The sequence below is a fragment of the Hirundo rustica genome, chromosome 1 (genome assembly GCF_015227805.2).
Source record: "Hirundo rustica isolate bHirRus1 chromosome 1, bHirRus1.pri.v3, whole genome shotgun sequence".
NCBI lineage: Eukaryota > Metazoa > Chordata > Aves > Passeriformes > Hirundinidae > Hirundo > Hirundo rustica.
Genome location: NC_053450.1, coordinates 31,833,901 through 31,860,842, shown reverse-complemented (window position 1 = coordinate 31,860,842; position 26,942 = coordinate 31,833,901). Strand labels below are relative to the sequence as shown.

At 38.1% G+C, this 26,942-nt stretch overlaps 1 protein-coding gene across 1 annotated transcript; it reads left to right on the top strand.

Annotated features, from left to right (window-relative positions):
• On the top strand, positions 1 to 26,942 carry PI15 (peptidase inhibitor 15). The gene is made up of 6 exons (XM_040071543.2): positions 1 to 174; positions 708 to 1,049; positions 16,711 to 16,829; positions 17,048 to 17,180; positions 17,350 to 17,465; positions 21,044 to 26,942. The coding sequence occupies exons 2-6, from the start codon at positions 777 to 779 to the stop codon at positions 21,177 to 21,179; spliced, it is 777 nt and encodes a 258-aa protein (XP_039927477.1). The 5' UTR covers positions 1 to 174; positions 708 to 776; the 3' UTR covers positions 21,180 to 26,942.

Here is a 26,942-nt window from a genome sequence, read left to right as displayed (position 1 = left end):
GCTGTCAGCAGCTCCTCTGGCCAGAGGCTCCACAACCAGCACAGTTTTGTACTTTGGGGGGGGTTGTAATAAGAGACATTTTCTTCACAAAGGTTCATATCATCACATAGGAGAATTCTATATATACTGGGAGAACAATAGACTGTGTTCTTTTTTTCTTGGTATTATCCAGAGGTAAGCCGTTCAGTTCCATAAGTTTGCTTTGCATGCAGTTTTATCAATGCTCATCACATTTGGTGAACTTAAGATTTGAATGCTATTTCTAAGCTGTCCTCCTTTCATGCTGTATATGTTTTCTTTTGCCTACTGGTTTATCTCTGCCACATCGTGTCAAAACAGTCCATGTCTATGGGATAGGCATAGCCTAGGATGTATTTTTAATTTTCGGTGAAAAACATGATGTGAGGTTTCTTGCAGTCTCCCCATTTAAGATTTATAGTGTGGTTTATGAACTGATCGGGTGTGATAGCACTGTCACTGTTTCAGGAATACTGCTAGCTCTGACCATTGAATCAGATACTTCATTTGGTGTGTTGTAGTAAGAGCATCATCACTTAATACAGTTATTGAAAATTGCTCAGCAACATGTGTTCTGCCTGGGTTGTTTTTTATGACTGAGCTGACAGAATGATTTTTCTGGTCACAGCCTGATAGTTCACTTTGTCTTGCTATACAGAATCACATCTTTGGTATCTTCTCTTCTACAGATTTGCTTTCTGCTGCCCTGACTTAAAGCAGAGTACCTTTGTGGCCTATCTGTCTCCTTTGGCCCCAAAATGACAGTAATTGCTGCAATCAGTTGTTCTCTCTTATTTTCCGTTCTCTGTGAAACAAGTGCATTAGTGTTACCCAACTCCACTGACCTATTCCTGTCAGACAATAATTTCACTGACATCAAGACGGCTTTGGCAGCTCATCTGGACTCTGCAAAAATTCCCAAAGCCAGGCGGAAGCGATACATTTCTCAGAATGACATGATTGCCATTCTTGATTATCATAATCAAGTCAGAGGCAAAGTCTTCCCACCTGCTTCCAACATGGAATATATGGTAAGTGAACTGTTTATTTCAGAGTAAAACAAACTGTAGATCAGTGATCTGATTTTCTTAAACAAATTGTAATGGTTTCACTAACTAAATATTTTTTTAATCTATTATTGCTTACTAAATTGTTCTGTCCTTACGTTTTTCAAGCTGCATTAACTTCAACAAGCAAAAGCTAAATACTGAACTCTGAACCTCTTGTCCTGTTCAATTTTCATTTCCATGTGTAGTCCCAATGAAGAAAGTGAAGTGGTGAGTTAACTGCTTGTTGGCCTGAGGAATAGTATGTGGTCACATGGAAACCAAAGTGTTTAAAGTGCTGATCATTAGCCCCATAGCTTTTGTGGAGTACACTGAAAGTCATTGACCTGAAGTGGGCAAAAATGTACCCAGTGACCATTTCTAATTTATTTCACACATACTATGTATGGAAGCAATATGGTAACACTGTTTGCAAAGTAATTCATCTGATGCACTGTTTGTCTCCTGTTCATGTGTATTACTTACTACACATTGTTCAAGTACACCTAATACCTTTATCTTTCCATCAAATACAATGCTGCTTTTTAATGTTTCTCTAGTATGTAGGACTTCTACGTGCTCAAAAAAAGTATGTGTCAGGCACATTTTCCCCTTACTGGAAAATACTTACAGGAAATATCTGTTCCTGCAGGTATGATAGAAGTTACACATTCACTGTGATCTCATACTTAGCACTACTGGCTAAAGCAGTGTTTGCCACTTCATGTTCCAACGTTGCATGCATGCATAATGTGGGCCTCTAATTTTAAACATAGGTTGTCCAGCAATTTTTTTTTTTCATGTTGTAATTAAGGTATTCACACTGTTCTGAAAGTACAGACAAGTTGTGTCAGCCCCATAATAAATGCTTAAAGTCACAGAGTTTCTCATATGGCAACAGACAGTTAATAGGTTTGAAAAACAGGATACCATCAGCTTGACATAAAAAGGGGATATCAGTAATAACAGCTCTTTCTTTGTACCAATTAATGACTAACAATTTGGACATGTTTCTATCACAGATGTTACCTAAATCTGGATTTCATCATATAATCTATTCAGCACCTTCCAGCAGCACCTCAGAATGCTGAGTGCTCTCAGATATTGCAGAATGAAGACCCTAGACTGAGTTTGAAATCTGGTTAAGTGGAAAGGTCAGAGACAGAAAAACCAGAGCAGTCAGAAGTCAAGCTCAGTCATCATTTTCACTGCTGTGCTCTCCACTGATGTTTCCTTTGATTCTGCATAAATAAACTTTGTTGTAATGTCTGAGGGAATGGCAACCTACCATACCCTTCCTTGGCTTGTGTGTTTTAGAAATGTGCTCCTGCAGTTTGCTTAAGTGAAGCCAGCACCCTGTCATATTCCCAAGGGTTTTGTAAGTGCAGTGTTCTTAGCCTGTTCAGTAAAAAACCCTTGTAAATAGAAAGCAAGCTTCCTGGATTAAATCTATTTTAATGAATGTAAACTGCCAAGATTTTATCTATATTGGTGGGTGTTCTGCTGCAGCTTTGCTGCAACACAGATACAAAATCAAGGTTGAAATCATGCTCTTTACAGCTGGCATGCTGTCCTTTTCCTTGTTTTTCTTACTATTGCTTTTGCCAGTAGCAACCAGCCATAGATGTACCTGTGTTCCTAGATGCATCAGTCCCATCAATAGGGTCAAGTGCAAGGACTGGAGGCTTTCTTTTACATTTGATTTTCCAGTGTGAAAGTACTTTGTGACTTCATGCTGCAGAATTCAGATCAGCGCCTCAAGCTATGTAGGTAATGATAAAGAGTGCAACTTGAGCTTGAATCCCCAAGTGGCAGCCACCCCTCTGCCGCCGATTCTCTTTCAAATTGTGTAAGTCTTATGTGTGTGTCCCATGTTACTACAGAGCAAAAGATGCTCTGTGAGCAAGATCACACATGGTGTGCTCTGCCATCTGCGTTGTGGTCATGGCACCATCTATGGAACTTCTTACCTCTCTGACTACAGAAGGATTTTGGTAGGGAGGCCTTGAAGATGACATCGTGCTGTAAGTCACACCAAGACTGGAAACATCATAATCAGTACCAGAATTTGCTTTGTCCATTCTTTGGTCTGTGAATAGTTTCAGTGTGTGGCGCAGATCTGTTGTGTCTTACAGGGACCTGAGGTTGCTGCTGGTATATAAAAAAGATGTTATGTTTCTCAATGCTTATTTTCATAAGTAAGACAACAAACACATTGTCATCACCAAAAGACAACATGCATTTGTACTTGAAAGAACCTTACTGAGTGTGTGTTCCTTTCCTGAATACTATGGAAAAGAGCTGGGGTAGTGAAGAAAATGGCCTATCCCATTTTCCCTAACAATGACTTAAACGGATGTCACATGTTAGAGAGCTGGAATTGCTTACAGATGCAGTAGATTGTGGAAATCTTTTCTAAGTGTGTTGAAATAGAGAAAAACTAAGTAGTTTTGAAGCACTAGAAAAAGGTATTTTTTCATCTTTTCTCTGTTCACTGTCATAGTAAATTGTGTTTTGTTGTTTTTTCCTAATTCTGTTAGGAACTGTTCTTCTCATTATTATTATTGTATCACATTCTCACTTCTGTGCAGTTCCATTTGCCTTTATTTCCACCTCCCTGGTGGAAATAAAACCCCTTCAGGGTTTGGCTGCATGGTTTGGTTCTCATGATTCCAGTTCTCCACACCCAACGTTTTTTGGGGTTTTTCTGCTTGACACGTTCTGTTCCTCTCCCTGATACACTCTGCTTCTCACATGTTCAGTGCAGTTGGAGATAATTCACACTCCTTGGGCAGTATTCTATCTGCTCTCATTGTCTGGAGGGTTTATGTACTGCAGGACTTTGGATGAGAGATCTGGAAGAACAGCTTTGAATGCACATGGGCTGGACAAGGGAAGTTCATATAAACAGAGCTGGGAAGTTTCTTAATTCTCTTTGGGAGAGGTGGGTCTGAGTGCTGCCCCAGCCTGTTGTTGTATGCAGCCTCCCATGAAAGCAGACAGCTGGGGAGAGAAACATGGTGGGAGGCATTTTATCAGGCCCCAGTGATAGAAACTGGTGTGTCTTATGCCGGTTACACTTTGCTAACTCTTTCTTTTGGAACATTGGCCCCCAGTGTGCTAGACTTTAAAGTTCTTCTTTTGGTCCTGGTTCTGGAGTTGCTGATGCCTTCAGCTGGACGTTTTTCTACAGGTACAAATCTAGTCAGTGCATACAGAAGGAAAATTAAAGAAAACAAGAACTTCCAGGCCTATAATGCAGAATTACTGAGTCCTTATTTTAACTAGCACCTTTTTCTTCCTCATCCAAAGAAAGTCTTTGCTTTTGCTTCAAAAGCTGAGGGCATACCTACAGAAAGAAAGATGACACCATACTTTTAGCCGGACAAAGGATGAAAATCATCTACTTGTCTTTGCATATTTTTTGTGGAGAAAGCAGAAAGATTCCATAAAATTCATGATTCAGAAAAAGTGAGGTGTAGACTTGCCAACAGCTGTCTAGTGTAAAGAGTATGTACATCTGTAGATCCAGTGGAAGCATGTGAACAAAGAAATCCCTTTTTCTGAATGCTAATTCTGTACTACAGAGACCAGTGTTGCCTTTCTGGAACATCTCAGCTACTTATATATTTACTGGTAGGCCAGTAAATATTTGCAAGATGTTGCCAACTGAAATTTGAGTCTCATAAAATGTCTTTTAGTGTGCATTGGTACTATCTTTAGGCTTCTAAAACATTCATTCATTAAATATCTATTCCTCTGAGGATCAGAAATTATTTTTACCTTTCCTACAGTCATTCCCACTTAAGGCCAGTTTCTTCAAAGTCTATATGGTCTTTGTTGTATCCCACCTCACTGTGTTTGTGCAGCTGCTTATGTACAGGCATGCTCTTTACAGCTTTGCATGCAGAAGCAGTAACTGATTTAAGTGTGCCTCAACGAGCACTGAACACCATCCTCCATGGCATTCCCATGCAAAATGGGAAAATCTGTTTTATTTAAGAGTTCTCTAAGGTGATCTGAATAACTTGTTGAAGCACCATAGCGAAAGACAAGCCATGAGTAGTTTCACTTCTGGCTCTGCAAGGATGAGTCCTGAGCCCAGTATAGATCAACACAGTTACTGGACTGGCAGTAGCATGTCTGAAGTAAAATAGAGGGGGCAGGATTCCATACTCAGAAACATGTTTGTGGAATGCTGTCAGAAGATTTTAACTGCAGAAAGTGCTCTAGATAAACTTGAGCCTGCTAATGCCCCAAAGATGTTCAGACACAGTTTCGATTTTTTTTTTTGTTCAGTGATATGTAACTGCACTTTTATGTTTGGGAAGAACTGCCCCTGGTCACTTTGACTCACTTTGTAGAACTCAAAGCAGTAAAAGATTTCCAGACTAGCCTGAAATGAGTTAGTTTAGCTACCCAGGAGTTATTTCATATTTCTCATGAGCTGATGGCAGAGGAACTGGAAGAGAAAGGGTAATGTCAGCATATTAATTTCTAGTAAATCCACATAAAAGACCATAATAGACTAAACAAAAGAAACGACCTATTGTTGTAGAAAAAAAAGTAATTGTGTTCCAAAAGAAGCTCCTGTAGTCCTGTGAAGGAGTCTGTATGTGTTGTGCTGGAAATATTTGTGCTCTGTGTGGCCCAGGAGTGACTATTTGCTGAGGTGACATAGTTGGATACTTCCTGTCCCAGAAAATTTGGAGGTAACTTCCAAAGTCAGGTCAGAGAAACAAGGTATAACCCAGTTACTGCTCACAAATGCAAATAACTGCCTTATTATTTCACTTCTAAGTTTGAAAGTCTTGATAAAATTATTTTGCTCTCAAGGTGATCTTAAAAATATTCTGTGAATATGCAGTAAGTGATGGGTAAGACAAACTCAAAAAAACCCAGCAAACCTACTTCAAGTTTTCCAAAGCCCTGCTTAAAATACTGGAAGCCTTTTGTATAGACATAGAGTGAGTTAGGTTAGGTTAGGTTTTCTCTCCAATTCAATAGCATTTCTGATAAATAAATTTCAACTTTTTTTTTTTTTAATTTTTGTTGGTTTTTTTTCTGTTTTTTTTTTTTTTTTTTTTTTTTTTTTTTGGTTGTTTTGTTTTGTTTTGTTTTGTTTTGTTTTGTTTTGTTTCCAGTGTGGTTTCTTACAACCCATCCTACATATTTATGGACATTTTGTTCTTGAGTCATTTGCCCTGGCTTATTTACATGGTCCCACTGAAATCATACATGTCTATGAGTAAGGATTGCAGGGCTGGTTCCTTCAAGATTTATGTCTAATGAATTGGATAGAGTCTCTTAATTCATGTACTTTATCCCTGGCCTGTTGCAGGACTTCCTTTTTCATTACATACATATGGTTTTCATCTTGTCTACTCTTGAACACATATAGTGATGCTGTCTTGGTCACATCTCTTGGCAAATACTTTACCTTAGGAAGAGAAATTATTTCCAAATGTCTAACCTAAATATCTCCCTCTAAACCTCAGATAATTAATCTTTATATGCATTTTTAAACTGCCAATAGAATTTCTATCCTTTTTCATGTCAAAAATTACCCTTTACACATTTACTGACTGTTTCTTGGCATTAAGATGCATATTATCTTTCTTAATTTGCATTACAACACTTCTGCATATTGGATCAAATTACAGTTGCACTACATTTGCAGCTCCTTTGTTAAATTAGTGAACAAGATCCTTAGATGTCAGAGAAGATTAGGCCCATCATTTTAACTGTGCATGTCTGAGGACCCAACTGCCATAATGCAATGAAGAATTTACTGTAGAAGTTACTAGCAGCCTGCTTTTTCCATTCAGTAGGCTTGTTCCCTTAAATCCTCTATACATGGCAATGTTTGAAATAAAGTAACCGGATGACAAGTCAGGGTACCAAGTTCTTGAGTTCTTGATATGCTTTTCATTATGCCAGAGCACAAAATAAATGTAAGTATAGTTCACCCCAATCTTCTGGTAGATGAGAGCTCAAGGTGCTTGGAGGTTCCCCAGTGTGGGCTTCCTATCCCAGTCTGCCATGGCTTTTAGCTTGCTCTATGTTGGGAATTCACAAGTGAGGTGAGAACAGATGACGAGGGGTATAATGGTGGAATGTGTTCACTGGTTCCAGTTTCTGCCTTCTACCCCTTGTTTTTCTGTGTAGACAATTGAGTATGTCCCTTCTGCCTAGTGCCATAACCCAGCACCAGGAGTGTCTGAAGATCATGGGCAAATGAATTCTGGAATAGTGATCCTCTCAGAGAATTAGATTAATATGGAGGGAACTGGTGTGGTTCACGTGGTTACAGTTCATGTGATCTGTCTGCGTCATAGCCTGGAGACAAAGCAGTTGTTTCACAGCATACTCAGCCTTTTTCTGCAGTGGAGGCACAATATGGCAACTGACAGTGAGCTGAGAGAAAGCAGGAATAAATGGAGTTTACTTTCAGCTGTTTTTGGCATAATAGACTTGCCTATCTCTTTTTTGCCTCACAGGTGAGTTTATCACTTACGTATTTCCTAGTCCACCACTGTTTTGCTATATTATGTGAGCTGTGAGATGTTTACAACTCTGACTGAATTTTCCCACAGTTTCCTGATGTAAACATCTTGTTTTTCCACATTCCTTTGTGATTATAGTCAACTGATGGATTTCTAGCCTGGCCAGTGGGATGGAGAGGTGGTAGCCTTGTTCTCCAATCCCTGGTCATTCTTCAAAACCTATAAAGCAAGGTCTTTGTAAACAATAAAGCCCTTTCCTTCTTCAGCCTTCATTTTGTGGAGTCAAATCTGTGAGTATGTACTCGTGTCTACTAGCGACACACCACTGTCAACAATGCAGCCCTGAACTACTTGGCTATCACTGAGATGTAGGGTGTTGCCCATTTTCCCAGCAGTTTCATTGACAGAAAGCTAGGAAAGCCTGTTCAGTCTCAGTAACTGGTGTTCATCTAGGGTCAAATCCAAGTGGATGTTACTGATAAGAAGTTCAAAAGCCATCTGTTATGTTAGAGTGAATGACAGAGTTATGTTCAAGAGTTGAATCGAAAAGACCCTTCATGGAAAGCACTCCTTGAAAAATCTGAAAAGCTTCCCCAAAAATGCTGTTGATAAATTTTGTGGAAAAGAATGACTGTATTAAATTTGCTTTGGTACTAGAGCTGTGTTCCAATGTTTTATGCATAACAATTTTAAAACATTCATCTTCATTGTGTTTTAGAAAGGAATATTTACATTATTTAAATTTAGTATTAGCAGAAAGCCTTCTAGGAGTTTAAACAAACAAAAAACAACTTAGTAAAGTCTCAGATAGAAAAGCAGCCTGCCCAGAGGCCTTGGAATTAGACATTCCTTTATTATTAAATGTAGCACCTCTTGAACTTCTTGGCTAAAAACAGAGACAGGGCATTTTTCACAAGAATCTTGATCCAAAGCACACAGTACTTTGTTTCATACATGAATGGGGATGATAGTAACCTTAAACTTCTCAACATTTTTGTCCTTTTTCTATACCTGAAAAGATAAATAGTCTGTCACTATTGTGAAAATGTGTATCCTAGAGGCAGCAAAACATGGAAGCCCCAGGATAGCCCCTTGCTTTTTTTCTGTGCACAGAACCCTCCAGCTCAGGTGCCTCCATGATGCCAGAATACATCTGCAGGTGCCCTGGGATAGAGTTTGAGGTCTATGTTAATGAAACTGAGAATGAACTGGTTTTGCACATCTTCCTATCTGTCAGTGATATCTGTTAATCTGTATCAAGAGCAAGAATCTTAAACTGAGCTTTCTTCTTCTGAGAATAAAGAACTATTGTTCTTATTCTTTATTCTGCAGAAAGAAGGAGCTTCTATGTGTTTTCTTTTATGTCATGCTGCCACATCTTTCTGCTAGAGTTACTTAGAAAATAGTAAGTATTTTCTTTGAAAACTTCTAAAGAAATTAAGAACATTTTTCTTCTGATGGAAAGCTTCAGTGTTTAGTAACAAAGAAAAGCAAAATGTAGATTTTTTTTTTCTGTAGATAAGAAGAATGAAACACCACAAAACAAATGCATTTGAATTCACATTTTGCGTTTCTAAGAAAATACAATTTGTTCTGATCATATTTAAAATGATAGAGGTCAGACACGCTCCTTTTCAGACTGCTGATCAATTGTCAGGTGACATGGAGCTAGAGTTTGGTCCTTTTTGTTACCACTTCTAAGCTGTCACCAATTAAAATACGTCTTGCAGTAGGATAGAAAAGCACTGAATATTTTAAGATCTATAGCTGTGATACTTAACTTTTCTAAAAGCTAAACAAAAAATAGCATATCAGAGAAGCTTATTGTTACTAAATCTGACAATATACCAATTTTATTTCTTGTTGTCTAAAAGCCTGATGCCAAACATGAAAGGAAGTGTAGACAAACTTTAGAAGAAAAAAATTGACTACTCACAGTGGCAAAGCTTCAAATGATAGCACTTTGTGTTTGCACTACATAGACAGCCAGTAATATAAACTCCTAAGTAAAACACAGACTTGAATTTTCATAAGAAAAGTATTTCTGGCAATGAGGTTTCTTGGGAATATGTCTGGATTAAGCCAGACCTTCTAATACTGAGCTCTTCAGAAGTGTGACTCACATGTTTGGAGGTTTGGATATATGAGAGTAAATTTACTATGAAACATTGCACAGTTTTACTTTGAGTTGCAGTGGATTGTTGGACAAGCAGCTTGATGTATTAACCCTCTGTTTATTTGCAAAAGGATGACATAGAGAACTGTGATTCCCATTAAGGTATTTTTCTCTAGAGGGTAGACTGGCAATTTTCTATGTAAGCTTTCTAATTATTGCCTACTGCATGTGAGAAAGTACCTGTGTGGTATGCACCAATTACAATATACACACAGAAATTTCTCACAGGTGGCTGTTGAGATTTAAAAAAAAATAAAAATCATATTCTTAGAGAGAGAGAGTCTAGAGTCCAAATGATTTCAGAGCCTAAATAAATATATAAAGTTTGCCACATCTCTCTGTAAGTTCCAATGAGCTCATATGTTTTCATCAGACAGTATGTAGTGATAAAAGTGGGAGCAAAAAGACGAGGCTCTTTCAGTCATTCTGCTGTAAAATCATGCAGGCAGAAGGGCTCTTGGGTTGTTTTATTAAGCTTTCTGCCAGATTTGGGGTAGTGGACGTGGTGGTGGGTCCTACAGAAAGTTTCTAAACCTGAAAATGCTATAGGTCTGACTGACTACATGAAAGAGAAAGGGAGCAAAGGACTCCCGTGTGCTCTGCAGGTTGCTGTGGGATTTGAGACAGCCACCGCACGCGCAAGTGGTGTGAGCGGTGCAAGACTGAGTGACCCGTGAGGACAAGACCTGTGTGTTGGAGGGTAGCAGCCTACATCTGCTAATCCACTCGGGGACTTGCATGAGCAGCTGTGGAATGCAGCTGCACAGATGGACTGGACATGTTGGATTTCATCCCTTGGCTTCACAGTGTTTTTATCAGGGGAAGATATTGCTTGAGTCAAGGTTTTCTTCTTTCTCACTTGCTGCCATTCTGGAAGTAAAAGCTTTTGATCTTCAACTAGGCAAACAAAGAGAAGCAGGGGGCTACTGGAGAGTAAAGTATTATGTTTGAGGTGGAAAGGCTAATTTTTTAACTGATCATTGCTAAAAGAGGGTTTTACTGGCCATCTTTCTGAGAAGCCTAAGAATCGCTGTCGATTTGTTTGCGTGAAATAACAATCTGAATATCACTAATAAGAATCCACAGTAAACACATATAAATGAAAAATAATATGCCAAGACTGGAAAACAAATTGCCACTTTTTATTGCTTCAAAATGTAGCAGTGTTGCTGTGCAATGCTCTTCAAATTGCATATCCCAGTATTTCATTTGCCATCTCTTCATGTAACTGCGCTTGTGTAAAGAAGCTGTTGCAGAAGGGAGTGGTTAAAAAAGTGAACTTCACCTGTTTGCACTGGATTTGTGTTCACATCTTTACCCTGTGTTTGTCACTTCAGCTGTACAGTTGGTGGCAGCCAGCTGCAGGTCTGGTCACATCACAGCTGTCCTGGTATTATGGGCAGCAGCTCTGGCTCAGGGAATTCCTAGAAAGGTGAGTAACCAGGGTGTGTATGTTTTGCTTAAAGCACTTTGTTTTACCATTGAGAAATACGCATAGTATTAGCTTAGCTGATATGTCATTAAAAAAAAAAAAAAATCTGCAACAATCAGACCAAACACAAACAGTGAGGTATTGAGGGCTGCTGCTGGTATTCAGTATCCAGAGCAATGCTCTGCTGAGGTTCTCTTGTGCTCTTTTGCAAGGTAGTAGAACTTCCCTGTTATTGGCAATAAAAATGAGGTGGGAAAGATTAAAGATCATGATGGCAAAAGAAGAACGAAAACACAGGTTTGGATTGCTTGAGTGTTTTACAATGATCATTAGCACAGTCCTTAGGCTACCAGATAAAAACCACATTTTTATGGACTTCACCATTAGTCCACATCTTCTGTCTCACAGTCTGTCTGCTGGTGCTGTCAAGGAAGGAGCACTCCTACCTACCACTCTTTTTTTTTTTTTTTTTTTTTTTTTTTTTTTTTTTTTTTTTCATATTTTCTTTGTGACAGTGAGGGCTGTAAATTTAAGTGCTTCTAAAAACATCCAGTTTACCCACAGATTCCCACACAGGATGGGAAAATAATTTATACAGTGTATGGCTGTGTATTCTTTTTTTCTTTGTATTTAGATCACAAATTCTTGCTATCTGTTGCCATTAAAAATAATTTCAGAGTACTTGCAGAGACAAGGAGAGGTCATTGTCATTTGAGTGATTAGGTTTGTCTCCTAAAACCTTTGTTGAGCAGACTGTCAAGAAAAAAATGCTCCATCTAAATGATTGAGGTATACAATTCTGCCTAAAATGAAAATTTCCAGAGCCATGTTTCTAAATTCAAGTTATAGTTAAAAATTGTCATGTACAAAATTCCTCAAATTAAAACATAGGTATCAAAGTAGGAAGGGATCAGCCAATTAGTTTTCAATAAATGTTGTAGACAGATCTTTATAATATTGTAGTTGTTTCTTTTATTTTTCATCATCAGAATGTTTATTCAGCTTCACTACAGTTTTAATACCTAAGAGCATAATTTTGACCAGGACCTCCCATTCCAACCAAACACAAAGGGACAACTTCATCCTTTTTACATGGAAATTATCTAAGGAAACGGAGAGACAGCTATAGAAACAGCTATAAAAAGGGAATGTATGAGGGAACTCTGACCCACAATATTAAAAGCCTTTCCTTGTTGAAGGAAGCCCACTTCTTGGGCTTCAAGAAATTTCATTCAACATGAAAGAGATTTTTACACTCTATTGCTTATTGCACATTTTGGGGATTAAATATTTTACTTTTTGTTTCCAGAGGGAAACAAACAAAATCTAGGATGAAATTCTGGCTTACTGACAAAATTCCTGCTGACTTTATTAATGCAAGATTTTACTCCTAACTCTAAGCAAGCACATACTGTGTGAGTGCAGAGAACACCCCAGAGCTGCCTCATGAAGTCTCTCAGGTGTTGAATCTCCCCTTGTAGAAACAATGTCCTGTGCCTTGTGTTCAGTCCTCTTGACAATTTTCAAGTAAGATGTAGTTTGGAAGTGTTGTTTTGCAGGGAGCAGTACAGAGCACAGTCAGAGAGCTTTCTAGGAAAATAATTTTTGGCTCAAGAAAGAAAAATAAATTGGCCAAAGGATGTTAATTTCACGTTGTCAGTGGAAGTGCAGTGACACGCTTTAACTCTATTGTGGCTCAGTTAGACCCAGCTGAGAAGTGGGAAGGTTTCCATGCTGGACAAAATCAGTCATTTGGAGTTTTGGGGGTATCTTTATACTGGATAGAAAGTGACTTCCTCAACTACTTGCAACCTAGCAAATGCAGATTAGCTGTCCCCAGGGAGTGGATGATCACAGTTTGGCACTGGGAGTTTGCATGATCAACATTTCAGGATGAGTCACCTTCTTAGATCTTAACCCACTGAGTTTGGAAATCTTTCTCCTTTTTCACAATTTTGTCTTCATGTCAGGCAGCTTTCTCGGATACGTTTAATAGGATCGCTGGATTGCTCATATTTCAGGGTTTGTAATTTAGTTTATTACTCTGTTTCTTTTAAATTCTTTGCTAATTAGCTTGAGCTTTTTAATTTCTCCTTGTACAGAAACTGTCCCTCTCACTTTCAAGTCACTTCAGTTTCTCTTTTTAGAATATATTTGCATTTCTTGGTATGCTGTTTATTTATGTACAGCAATGAAGCCACATAGCTTCAAAATCCAAATGTCTTGGCTCTATTTTCCTACATGCCCAAAACAGGGGACTGAACAGTGATAAAAATTGGTAGAACTGTGGACTCAGGACCAGACTTTGTTTGAAAGGTTGATCTAATGGTACAGTATCTTACGATAATTTGGATCATTATGAGATAATATTTTTCACCTTCAGCCTATATTAGTTGTTTGCCTTTTTATAGAATCATAGAATGATTTGGGTTGAAAGGGATCTTAAAGATCATCTAGTTCCAACCCTCCTGCCATGGGTAGGAGCAGCTTCCACTAGACCAGGTTGCTCAAAGCTCCATCCAGCCTGGCCTTGAACACTTCCAGGGATGGGGCATCCACAACTTCCATGGGCAACCTGTTTTGGTGCCTCACCAGCCTCAAACTAAACAATTACTTCCAATTACCTAATCTAAACCTCCTTCAACTTTAAGCCATTCCTTCTTGTCCTATCACTTGATCCCAGTGTAAAAAAGTTTCTTTCTGGCTAGTTTGTAGGATCACTTCTGGTGCTGAAAGACTCTTTAAGGTCTCCCTTATGTATTCTCTTTTTCTGGTGATCATGTAGAGCTAGTCCTAGAAGGACTGAGACCACCTTTTCATCTGAAAAAATGAAGCAAATAAAATAAGGAAGGTGAGGCAATCAACTTCTCCCATGAAATACAAATGATTTACATAGCAGTAGGGGCTCTATAGAGTCCAGGCTGCTAATGAAAGAATGGAGAAGATTTAAAGATGCTGCATATGCTCCCCTCCCCTTATTCCTCAGTCATTAGTTATTTTCCTTCTCTATGTTTCTATGTTTTTTATGTTTGCCAAAAATTTAATCTGTCCAGAGAGGGATCAAGAGTGAATAGGTAACGGAAAGCAGAGTTTACTATACTTGACAAACTCACAACATTTTAACTGAGTTTGAAACAACGCCCCAAAACTTTACCAATCCAATGCTGCAGATGATTCCTGATAACCAGAAATGAAGCTGAGGAAAAGCAAAAGCGAACGAGAAATGCCCTTGCTGTCCAAGGCAGGGGCTGTGCCTTGTTTAGAGAGTGTTAATAGTGAAAACCTAGTCCATTCTTCACATTTCTTTCAAACACCCAACATGCTATTTTGCGAGGCAGTTCAGTACACAAAAACGTGCTGGGTGGAAATCAGGATGTTGGCGCTATTTGTGCGAATACAGCACACATTTAGATTTCTGTGGGAGTGCAGACAGGTCACTTAGGAGCAGGCACGCAAACCTCATGTTCGGCCTCCTGGCAGGAGCACTCGTGCCAGAAGTGTGATTAATCCCAGCAGAGGAGGGTGTTTATGGGGTGTCGCAGTCCTGGCAGAGCAGCCCCTTATGGATGCACACCAGGCAGCTGTGCTTGGACCCACGCGCTGGATCCGAGAGCTCCTCTGCTCCCCTGGGCCTGGGCAGGCTCCAAATGCTGGCTGTGGCCCCAGCCTCTCAGGCACACTCCCCAGGCACTCTTTAATGTTTGTACCTACTCTTTAAGCCCTCTGTTTGGGATCAGTGCTGTACCACAGGAATTAAAAAGGGGTTTTTATACACTGGCCACATGCAGCTAGTAAACTTAATGGCAGAGATACAAAGCATAAGAAATGTCTATACACAGATTTCTTTGCCTTAAGCCCTAAAGCATATCCTGGGTTTTGGATGTTTTATCTCTAACTCCTCCAAGAAAGTCCCATAGATTTTCAGAGCTGAAGTCTAAGTGTTCCCTGGCTCAAGAGTATTCCTTTGTAGCATGCTTATTCTTAAGACTTCTATCTTTTGTCCTCATACTAGCAATTTGTTTTGACTTTGTCCTGGAAAATTTTCTGAAGAAGTTTAAAATATATCTTCTCTACTTTAAGCACCACCCATTTTACCATCCCTAAGGTGGTTCCACTTGAATGGAAAATGATTTGTGTTAAGGAGACAAATTGTGCTTCTTCACCTTTAATGGAGGAGGTACCTTATCCACTTCACATTCACAAAAGCTTGCTTCAACCGTCTAGCAATTTCATAACATTTACTAAATTTTGTCCTTCTCACTAAGAGAAATTTCATGAAGTTCTAGAGTTAGGGCATGATTTATTGTCCTAGTCATTCTCCAAATTTGTGAAATTAAAACTGAATTCAGTGTTAGAAATCATTTTTAGCTCATAGTACAGAAAATATTTGTGATGTGGACCACTTTATTCTTTGATACATATATTTCTGTCTTAGCCTCTTATTTCATGCCTCAGAGAGTATATTCGTTATTTCATAGCCACTCAAGATTTATGAGTTTTTCTTTGTGTTTAGAAAGCACTGATGGTCTACATAGGCAATTTTACCACATTCTGTTCTGCCTTTCTACTTGCAATTGACTACAACTATTCTTCACCTAAATACTCCACTCGGGGTATTCCAAATACACATGTAATTCCAGAATCTGCAGCCTACTTGGGTATCCCTTAAACACTAGATTATACTAGGATTTGTGTACACTTTTAATGTAACAGTGAGATGTTCTTTATCAGGAGTTCCAGTGGCGCAGTAGGTTCTGTTGCCATTATTTCTGAGACAAACCTGTTTTGCTGTGGAGAAAACAGCAGAGTTACAAATCAGGCACGTAACTGAGCAGGCAAAGCATATAAAAGAGACAGTGTTTAAATTCACTTGTCATGTTCCAAACATTGGAGAACTTAAGAAGTCGAATTGTCTGTTCTTACAGAGCTGTTATCTTTTTATATCAGGCAGTGAGCAATGCCAGTTCCTGTGCAAAATAAAGTAGTGAAATCCATACTGCACCTGGAAACTGCTCATAGTCTTTACCGTTGTGGAATCCCTTTCTTTCTGGACCTTGTGGCCTCAAATATGAAGAGCTGCCACACACATTGTCTCTGGCTATACATATTCCTGAGGTCCTATTTCAAATGTGTTGGGGGTTTTTGGGGTATGTAATACCTATGCTGAAAAGTTCTTCCCCATGTTCCTTTCCTTCACTTTCTATCTGAGTCCCAGCCAACATTTCACTCCTCTCCACACATGGATCTCATCAACACAGAAGGGAAAATGGTAGGAGAATGCCTGGCTGGTGAAGGACTTTTCCAGAAAAAAAGGGAGATTGGAATACTTGGCTTCCTCGTATCATGTGTCTAGCAGTAGGGTGAATCCTGCTGGATTCTGTACATGCTGCTCCACAGTTCTCTTCTTATTTCCAGATCTGATGTGTTACGATAGTATATTTGTGGGATAAGGTACTTGCTTATTTTGATCTAGCCCTATGATCATTATCTGCTTTTTTCTGTTCTGCTGCTAAGGGTACTTTATTTTGTCAGGTTTGGGATGAAACTCTTGCCAAGTCTGCCGAGGCTTGGGCTGCTACATGCATTTGGGACCATGGACCTTCCTATCTTCTGAGATTTTTGGGCCAGAACCTGTCTGTAAGAACTGGAAGGTAAGAGGATACCCTACAAAACAATTATTTTGTCAGCCTTTGAACAACCTTTGAGATCCATATCTTGAACAGATGCAAGTGTCATCTGGTGTTCAATGTTCTATATCTGTCAGTGTTAGTTTGGTTTAAGAATATTATTGCTTAATATTATGCTCCTAGTGATGTGAGGAGAAATTTGAAATGACATGTTTTTCTTTCTGTATTTTAAACAAACCCAGGTATCGATCTATTCTCCAGCTGGTAAAGCCATGGTATGATGAGGTGAAGGATTATGCTTTCCCTTATCCTCAAGACTGCAACCCTAGGTGCCCGATGAGATGTTATGGACCCATGTGCACGCATTACACACAGGTTATATAAATTATTTTCCTCTATTCAAAATCTCATGTCCAAAGCTGGACTTTCCTATGATGTATTTATACCCCTCTCTCTCAAATAAATGTATGCATATAAGTATATGTGTATATATATGTATATTCCTTTTCAATTTGGACTTCACCAATAATAAATATTTATTCAGATGGTTTGGGCCACTTCCAATCGTATAGGCTGCGCAATCCACACATGCCACAATATGAACGTCTGGGGATCTGTTTGGCGGCGAGCTGTTTACTTGGTATGCAACTATGCCCCAAAGTGAGTTGCTCTCTTTTATTTTTGTTTATTTTTATCCTTTGTGCATGTTTTGGTCCTCTCATAGGACTGCTTACTCCTTTTTCTGCCGCATGACCTCTTTTTGTGCTTTTTTCTGTGGGCTGCTCCTTTGTTCAAGCTTTTCATCTGAACATACAGAAATGTATGACTTTGTTATACAAGGAAGAAAAGGAATCAACTTGATGTGTTTGCAACAAAACAAAAAACTTGTTTTCTTTTATCGCTGTTATTATTATTATTATTATTATTATCATTATTCCTTCTTTGTGCTGACTTCACTTTACTTTGAATTCCTAATTTCTTCACTCTTTTATACATAGGTGTGGTGAGCTAGATTTCCTTGGGTAAGAAATCCCACTGTAGATTGGGCTTTTCATTTACTGACAGGTGGGCCTATGTAAACCTTATGAAATTCAGTAAGGCCAAAGACACCTTGGTTGGGTTAATCCAAGCAGAGGTGCAGGCTGGGTAGAGAATGAATAGATAACAGCTCTGAGGAGATGGACTTGTGGGTGTCTGTAGATGAAAAGCTCAATATGACTTATCAGGGCATGCTTGCAGCCCTAAAAGCCAACCATTTCCTGGGCTGCATCAAAAAAGATGTGCCCAGCAGGTGATTCTCCTCCTTTGCTTTGCTCTCCACATGGAGAGCTGCATACAGTTCCGGGGTCCTTAGCACAAGAAAAACATGGACCTGTTAGAGCAGGTCCAGAGGAGAGCCACTAAATTGATCAGGGCTAGAATGTCTTTCTTATGAAGGCACGCTGAGAGTTGGGGCTCTTTGGCCTGGAAAAGAGAAGGCTCAAGAGAAACCTTGTATCAACTTACCTGTACCTAAAGGGGTCTTCCAAGGAAGCTTGTAAGTTCACCCAGAGAGGTTGCTGGAGGTGTTCAGGACCAGACGGGATGGGGTTCTGAGCAGCCTGGTCTAGTGAGAGGTTCCCTGCCTGTGGCAATGGGGTTGGAACTAGTTTGTCCTTAAGGTTCCTTCCAAGCCAAACCATTCTATGATACATGTTGTTACCTTTGCTTATGACCATGCCACATAATCCATAGCATTGCTTCTGTATAAAGTCCATCAGTATAAGCTCCATGTGTGCAAATCTATCTCATTTTGCCTTCTGTATTAGGGTCTGTTAAAACACAGTCTGTTAAAACCCATAGACACCCATAGGCGGCCCTGTAACGTGCAGAGGTCTGTGTTAGGTTGAAATGCAGAAATTAATTTTGTGCCAGCATTTCCTAGACATCATCCCAAGCTTACATTTGGCTGCAGAAGGAGTCAGTAAAGTGTGGCTCTGGGAGAGCTTCAATTTGCGGTCTGGTTTGCACCAGTGTTGCAAAAGCCACACAGTGTAAGTGGCTGCTTTCTCTGACAGGCAAAGACATAGTTCTGTATAGGAACATGAGTATAATTCATTGAGCATGTTTTCCATAAACTCTTGGTGGCACAGGTCCATTTGTGGTAAAGAGTATGCAAGAATATGTCATTACTCTAGTGGTTACATGAGTAAAAGAATTTTTAAAGGTTTTGCAACTGAAAGAAAGATAGGATTTCATAAGAAAACTTGGGGAAAAAAACACCTTTGGAAATCAAGGAGATTTCTCTGTCCTTTTGTCTTTAATATTTACTGGAAAAGGATGGTAAGAAATGAATGTGAGGGAGCAAAGATTAGGCATCAAACCTCTATCTGACTTATAGCTCCACAACATGGACAAGATGAAATCAAAGTTTCTAAGAGAATTTTTTAATGGAACTTAATTGGAAAAAGAAAAAATTAAAATTATAAACTTTCTGGAATACTTACCTCATTTCCATATATAGGAATAAAATGGATTTATACATTAGACATTTTTGGAAACTGATTAAGTGTTTGTGTATCCGTTAGCAATGAATTGACATTTTATATTTCCTGAGTCTAAAAGTCCCACAGCTTCTCAAACAGCAAACCAAAGCCTAAAGTTGCAAGCTCCTTCTCTGTATGAGATTGGAAGTGGAATCATGATTTCTACTTCTTTCAGGGTCACAAAAATTATATTGAGTGGTCTTCTCTGGATTAAGTTTGTATTTGTAGAATTGATTGAGTTAAGGATATTGGGCTTAGAGTCTTTGGGCACACAAGCAGAAGTGTCCTTGCCACCTTCTGAGCCTTCTGAGTAACCAGCACATGAGAAACTCCTCTAAAGAGGAAGGGAGTGAATATTGCAGCCCCAGTCTGAGTTATTAAGATTGGAATTTGGCAAAGATTTAGGATTTAGAACTCCAGTAATTTTCACTGATGCCATGCTGTAACATTGAAAAATATTTGTGTTCTGACATGAGTGAAGACCCCCTAAAGTTAAGGAGGATAATTGCAGTTTTGAAAGGCCCCAGATTATCTAGCAGTCTCACACAAATCCACCATGTGTTGCATAGAAAATGAAGCAGAAAGCAGTTTTCAGCAAACTCTGAATTTCTATATCTGTTATCAGACTAAATATATTTACTGAGCACTTAGTCTGCTGTACCCATTTGGAAAAGAAGTAGGAATGAGCAAATTATTTGAGATTCCTACTTTCTTCCAAGGCACAACCCAGACCAGGGCTTTTGATCCAGTGTTACTGGCTGGGAGGTGGGGGAATGACAAAATGTTTCATAAATAATTGCATTACTCACTGCTCTTCCACGTCACATGCAAACTAAAGGAAAGATCTCTGCTCTGTGAGACATAACATTTAAGTAAAAATCTATTTTTAACTTTTTGCCCACATCATGAGTGTTACATGATTCTCTAAAAGTCTGTGGTTTTATATAAACCCCTAAAAGTCTGGATGTGTTTTTCAGATGTTCCTAGATGTTTCAGAGTTGCCTCTTTTCATATGATCACTCTCCAGACTTTGTACCCTTTTCCCCCTAGGGTCTATTGCACACCTCTGTTCACCAGACAGGAGCCCTCCTTCTCCTCTCACTTGCATCTGTGAGACCTCTGGAAATGCCCCAATCCAGGTCCTTTTAATATATTACTGGTGCAAATAGTTTTATCTTCCCTTTCCTCTAATCATGAATTCAGCCTCAGAGCTTCACAGTGTGAACCTAGCGTGGTGCAACTGAAGAGCAGGGTTTCACTCAGTTTGTTTTTCCACCTTCCAAGCACAAGCTTTTAATGTAACTGCCAGATGAAAATTTGCTCAAGGAAAACCTTGCACCAATGCTTATTTTGCTATTTTTCGAAAATAATAGACCTCTAGTAAAAAATACTCTATTATAGGATCAGAGAATCAAAAATCACTTGGTTGTAGCAAAAGCAAGAGGACTGGGACTTCACCACTGGGACTAAAGGATGTGGAATGGATATTACTGGCCTGAATTTACATGGTCATTTTTCTACTCTTTTTTGGGAATTGCTAGATCAATGTTTATCAGTAAACTACAGAAATAAACTAATGTCATGGTTTTAGTGACAGCATTTATGGAATATCAGTTGAAACATTAATTTTAATCTCTCAAAACAATTATGGATGATGTTTTTTTTCTTCCACTCAGAAATCATTAAGCATTATTTTTCATTTTTTATTTTCAGGGGGAATTGGATTGGAGAAGCACCATATAAAGTAGGAGTCCCATGTTCAGCTTGTCCTCCAAGCTATGGAGGTTCTTGTATCGACAATCTTTGTTTCCCAGGAGTAACATCAAACTACTTATATTGGTTTAAATAAGTTACGGTTAACATTATTTTAAAGAAAATTCACAGATGAGTAACAAGAACCTTGTGTATTGAATTTTGCACATACTATATATAGAGAGATATTGTAATAATACTTTGATATTTTCTTTTTGTATGCTTTTGTGTAATTAGCTTTCAAAATACATTATAATTTGGTTTTAACAGTTTGGGATTTAAGACTCACACTATCCCTTTTAGATTAACATTTTGTTAAATGAGAGCAAACTCATTTTGATCTTAGTAAGTGTAGTTTCCTGAAGGTTCACTTGTATTAAAAGGACATCAGAAGATAGAATATTACTTCCTTTTAAAAATAATAGCTCTACAAAGAGAAGGGTCATTGTTTAATACTGCGCTTTAAAAACGGGGTGTGACGTGCAAAGCAACGAATTGTCCTCACACTCTCAGTGGTTCCTCCTGTTTACATCTGTGCTTCCACCTGCAATGTCAATGGGACACTGAGCAGAGGAAAACGTGTGCAAGAGAAACTGCAGGATTATACCTACCTCATGCACAGCACCAATTCATTAGGGTGTTTCAAGAGTTCAGCACATGGGTGCTGTATCACATGTCTGTGTGCAGACAGGAATATTAAAGAGGATGAGGAACCACACTGACTGTGTGGCTGTTAACACGCATGCCTAAAGTCTTATCATGATGGAAAGCTACATCACTTCAAAAATACTGGTATAACAGCACAGCTTGACTCTACCTTCCTATATTTCTGAACACAGTCAGAGTTCTATAATGGTGCTTTGCAGGAGCATATTTATTCTTTATAGGAAGAAATATATTGCTGCAAAGCAGTATTCATCAATACATGACATCCATTGTGTTTTTTACACTGCAAGTTTACCAGTATATATGTTATCCCTCTGACTGAAATTCAGGTGAGAATCAGGATAGATCAGACCTTAAAATAGGTAGGAAGATTTCTAAATAAAAGACATTAAGGAGCTTTAAAATTCATATAGATTTGTTGCAAAAATTCCAAATTTCTAAAGCAATTGCCAGTGCCCATTAAAAATATATTACACTGTTTCCTGAAAATATCTGTGTGCATTATTACAAACCAAATCTGCCAAAAACTTGCTGCCAAAACCTGAATACCTTATGGGTGTCTAGTAGAGACATTAAAACCAAGATATTATACAGGTACTTTTCTGGAAAAACAGATTATTAAAAGGAAGAAATCAAATGTCTGCCACTGTTACTAGGTCATTGAAATAGCCTTGAATTTTGGCTTTATGTTACAGGGCAGAATGTACTCCACTTTAAATATAAGTGTTTAGTCTGCTTGCACTGCTACATTTAGACCTCTGAAATTTATGAACTTTGAAAAGCAATACTGACTAGAGCAAGTGCAACAACAGAGAATAATTTCACTAGAGCTACATATGTATGTATCTTTAAGTCACTAATTTGGTCTTTTTAGGGTATTTGAGACAGTCTGTCACCAGAACATGGAGTAACATGCTGGTGATATAAAAAGAAAGATGAGAATTTGAATTCTTCACATTAGTTATTCTTTTTCTCTAGCAAGATATCTGGAACAGGCTGTATAGTGTATGAAATGCAGCAGCCCCTCTCTATCAGTCCATACTCTGATCCCTCGGACAGCGTCAGCAGCTGATCTATGGTTCTTCAGATATTTCTGGTTAGTGACACTTCTGTATCTGATAGGACAAGAACTAGACAGGCATATTGTCTTTAGATGTGTCCATGTTGTAAAAGGGTAATTCTTTGTAATATTCTACTAATTTCTTTCCTAACAGGTACAATATAAACATTTTTCCTTTTGTTTTCAAAGGAGTTTGGACTTGAACAGTACTCAATCAGTCAAATACTTTGGCGGAGTAAAAGCCAGTCCTGTTTTGGGAGTGAAAGAAAACCTCTTTGCATTATCTGTGTACACACTGAAATAAATGAGTGAGACAAAACTTCTTGGTGGGTCACTAGCCCCTCTACCAGCACAGTTTTTGACAAAGATGCAGGTGAAAAATGCGATTTGTTCTGCATAAGAAATCTTCTATAGAGATAAAGACAGCACAGTTAAAGCAGTGCTTCTAGCCATTTTCAGTATTTTTGTTTTTAAAATACAAATAGGAAGCAGAGTATAAGAAAAAATTCAGGTTAAGCCAAGGAGCCTACAACAGTAGGTCTAACAATAAATGACTATGCACTTTGAAACTTGCAACTTTTAAGTTGTATGGTACACTTTCCAAACAGGACTAGACATTGTAAATTAATTTATAATTCTGTAATTGAGCTGAAATTATTATCACGGGTATATGTGTTATTGTATCTGTTACTTTTTAAGTTGCTAAAAATACCTTGATTTTTTTGGAATATTTTGTTTTCTGTGAATATAGAAAACTTTGCTTTTAACAAACAGGTATGCAGGTTTTTTTCACAACATCCCATAATGGTGCTAGGGATTATTGGGATTATTGTAATCACACTGTAATTGACAGAAGCAAAATATGATCTGGAAATAAGCTATTTCATATGAGCAGCTCCTGATAAAACCAGCCACAAGCACTCAAGCATTAGCTGAATATTTTTCCTTTAACGGAGAGGATTAGAGATCATCAGGTGTTTGATTGCCACATAAAATTTCCACTTTAAAGTAGAATGCCTTTCTGTATTACCTATTTGAATTGCCCCAATTTCTATTATCTTTTTGCTCTTGGGCCAGGTAATGACAATGCCAGTAAAGCTCTATTTTGATTGCCAGTGCCAGTGCTTTCTGACTGACTACCTGACACAAAGTGCTGCTACAAAAAAAAAAAAGCACTGAAATGTGCAGAAGATTTTAGATGTCTTTGGCAGCTCTAATACATGCTGAGCTTGATGAGTTCAAGGCCATGCTGAGGCAAACCACCTCCAGTTGTTATTCTGATGGCCTCGAAGTACTAATTTCTTCTCAGCAGATGGGTGTGCCTTTACAGACAGAGAAATTAGCTCAGACTTCTGTTCTAAATATAAAATTGTAAAAGTATACACAAGCTAAAATAAGGCAAAAATTATTTTTGGTCAAAATACTGTGAGAGGCATAAGAGTAAAAAATGATATAACAAAACTGTTATAATTAATTATTGAGTGCAGCTGTTTATAATAGTATCTGCTTATGACTTTTTGCCTCATTTAAACATCTGAGATGATGGGTAGCAGTTGATATCTTTTGGTGCTAACCTCTGTGTTCTGGTGCTGAAGTTACAATTTTATTTTTTTTTTTTTGTGGAAATACTACCATGTACACACCACTGTTTGTGAGATCTTTTTCAGCTAAACATATAACTTACCACTAGGCCAGATTTGCTTTCAGAGTTCCTTTTTATGGTTGTTTCAGGCTCTAATAAGAGTTTCATGTGCATCAGAGAGGAAAATGTATTCCAGTTCAAAACCAAAACAAACAGAATCCTCCCCTCATCACAACAGGCAAGTGCCTGTGGAACAAATTATGGGGAGAGTAAGACCTCTGAGAGTTGTGATTTCAGATTGATGCTGAGCAAGTTTTAGTGATTCGAGATCATCTCTCTGAAAAATAAATGGCTACAGAAGATCTGGGCTTGAGTTTGCACACTTATCCTTGGCATCTTATTCTTTGAGACCAGTTTGTTTCCCTCTGAATCTGAGGTGAGCTTGATCAAGTCTCAGTGAAAACTGGAGGAGTTTTAATGTATTTCTGCAGGAATGAAAAATTGGATTCCATGTGAGCTTTGTGAACAGCAAAATTAGACTTCATATGCCATCCCCTACTAATAGTGGGAAATACCATGGAGCTTTGAAAGAGGAATCCTCCTAGAGCAAAAGCACTGTGACTGCACGGAAAGAAATATATCTGTGTCTATAACCATATCTATAGCTGTAGGTGGGTGGATAGGTAGGTAGATATATGGATGCCCTCTTGTGGTTGAGAATGCCACTACTCATTACGTAGGAATCCAAGAGGTTTTAGGATTTTTTGAAAATGCAAATCTAAAGTTTTTGGCCTTGATTTTAGAGAGACATGACTTTGTCTGTTTCCTTTGAGAAAAGAGGTGCAGTGCACAACTCTTCCATTGCTTAATTTTACATGATTTGTAAGTACAGAACTCAATTACAGTTTTATTAGCTGGTGACTGCCTAACATGCAGAGCTTTATGAGTATGAGGTAAAACAGAGTTATTCAGATGTCAGAAGAATTTTTAGAAGTTTTAAGTCAGATATAGTTCTCAAAAACCAAGGTGTGGGAAGCCTCATTACTCAGATACTAAATTATTATGATCCCTAATAAAATTTTAAAGGCCCAAATTACTGTTGCAATCTGCCCATTATTGCTGAATTTTCAAGACAAAACTCTTCCTTCCCTGTTCTAGAATGAGATGATCTTGGAATCCAAGCACACAAAATTTTGGGGGGGCTTTTTAAAACTGCAGAATTGTAAATGTGTATGGTCTAGTTCTCGGATCATACTTAATTGGTCAGGTGGTCTCAAAGCACACAAACCTTCTTGTTTAAATTTGTTAGAAGAATGCTGAAATTCTATCAATAGAAGCCTGAAATAGCAATAACGTTCTCAAACTGCTTTCTTTCAATAGAAAATAATTGAAAAAATTAAGGAAAAATAGCAATTACCCATCTAATTAATTCAACAGATGGGCAACAGCCTTTCTGGTTAATTCAAGAAATTATAAACAAAATTGATTACTATTGCTAATTTAGGTACTTTCTTTCTGCTTAGCCTTCATTTCCTAACTTTCCCTCAGGTAGAGTTATTTTCTGTTAGAAAATAATTACAAGGCATTTTTAAATTCACCCAAGTCAGTGGAATTGACAGAAAGTTGTTATCCACATTCTGCAGAGTTACCCTGAGCATGATCTGTGAAAAATCCAGACTGAAATGGTTGCAATTCATTATCTCCTTCTGCCAAACGACAAAATTCAGAGTGGAAGGAGATTTTGGTACATTATCATTGGGTAATACAATTGTAAATTCTTTAAAATCCCTCATACTGAAAATGCATATAAATTGTACTTAGGGTTATTTTGGCCAGCAGGAAAGAGAGGAAATGTCTCTCAGGTTATATGTTTAGCTCACAACAGCAATTGTCATTCAAGTCACTGGCTGTTCATCATGCTGCTAACTCACTACAACTTCAATAGACCATCCTGTAAGTCAGGAAGTATCTTAGATGTGAAGCTTAAAGTAATAAAATTCTTCCTTAGGAGTGAACAGTAATATTGGAATCAATAGCTCTTTGGAATTAAACAGTTTTGTTTCATTTAAGGCGCTCTAATGTAGTTGAAATGGTGCTTAAAGGCAGGTTTCATTTAAGAAGCAAACCATGCTTTTTTCCATATGCAACAAGAAAAGATTTTTCTGAGGCTTAAAGATGTTGGGGATTGGAAAATAAGTATATTTTTATGCTTTTTTATCTGAACCCATGTAAAAACAATGTTCAGTGTTTGTAGAGTGAAGTGCTCTTTCCCCCCTCTCATTATATATTTTCATTTTTCTTGCTTAGGTTCTTTGATAATTGTGTGGGTGGGGTTGTATCTGTTTTTTTGGAGAAGAAAGCTTGTTTAGCACTTGTTGCAGTGAACTTACCAATGTATCATTTCTTTTGTGTTGTCATACGATGCTACATGTATATGTTATACCTGAGATATAAATTTGTATCCCTGTTTCAACTTCTAATGCTATGAAACTGTACATCATTTTGATCTGTTTTGTAACATCTATGCATTTCAATAAATAAGTAAAATTATC

Excerpts from the sequence above, each read along its gene's own strand:
- PI15 (XM_040071543.2), top strand. The coding sequence starts at position 777 with ATGACAGTAATTGCTGCAATCAGTTGTTCTCTCTTATTTTCCGTTCTC. Across the intron at positions 16,830-17,047 it reads CTGTCTGTAAGAACTGGAAG|GTATCGATCTATTCTCCAGC; the intron begins GTAAGAGGATAC and ends AAACAAACCCAG. Across the intron at positions 17,181-17,349 it reads TGTGCACGCATTACACACAG|ATGGTTTGGGCCACTTCCAA; the intron begins GTTATATAAATT and ends ATATTTATTCAG.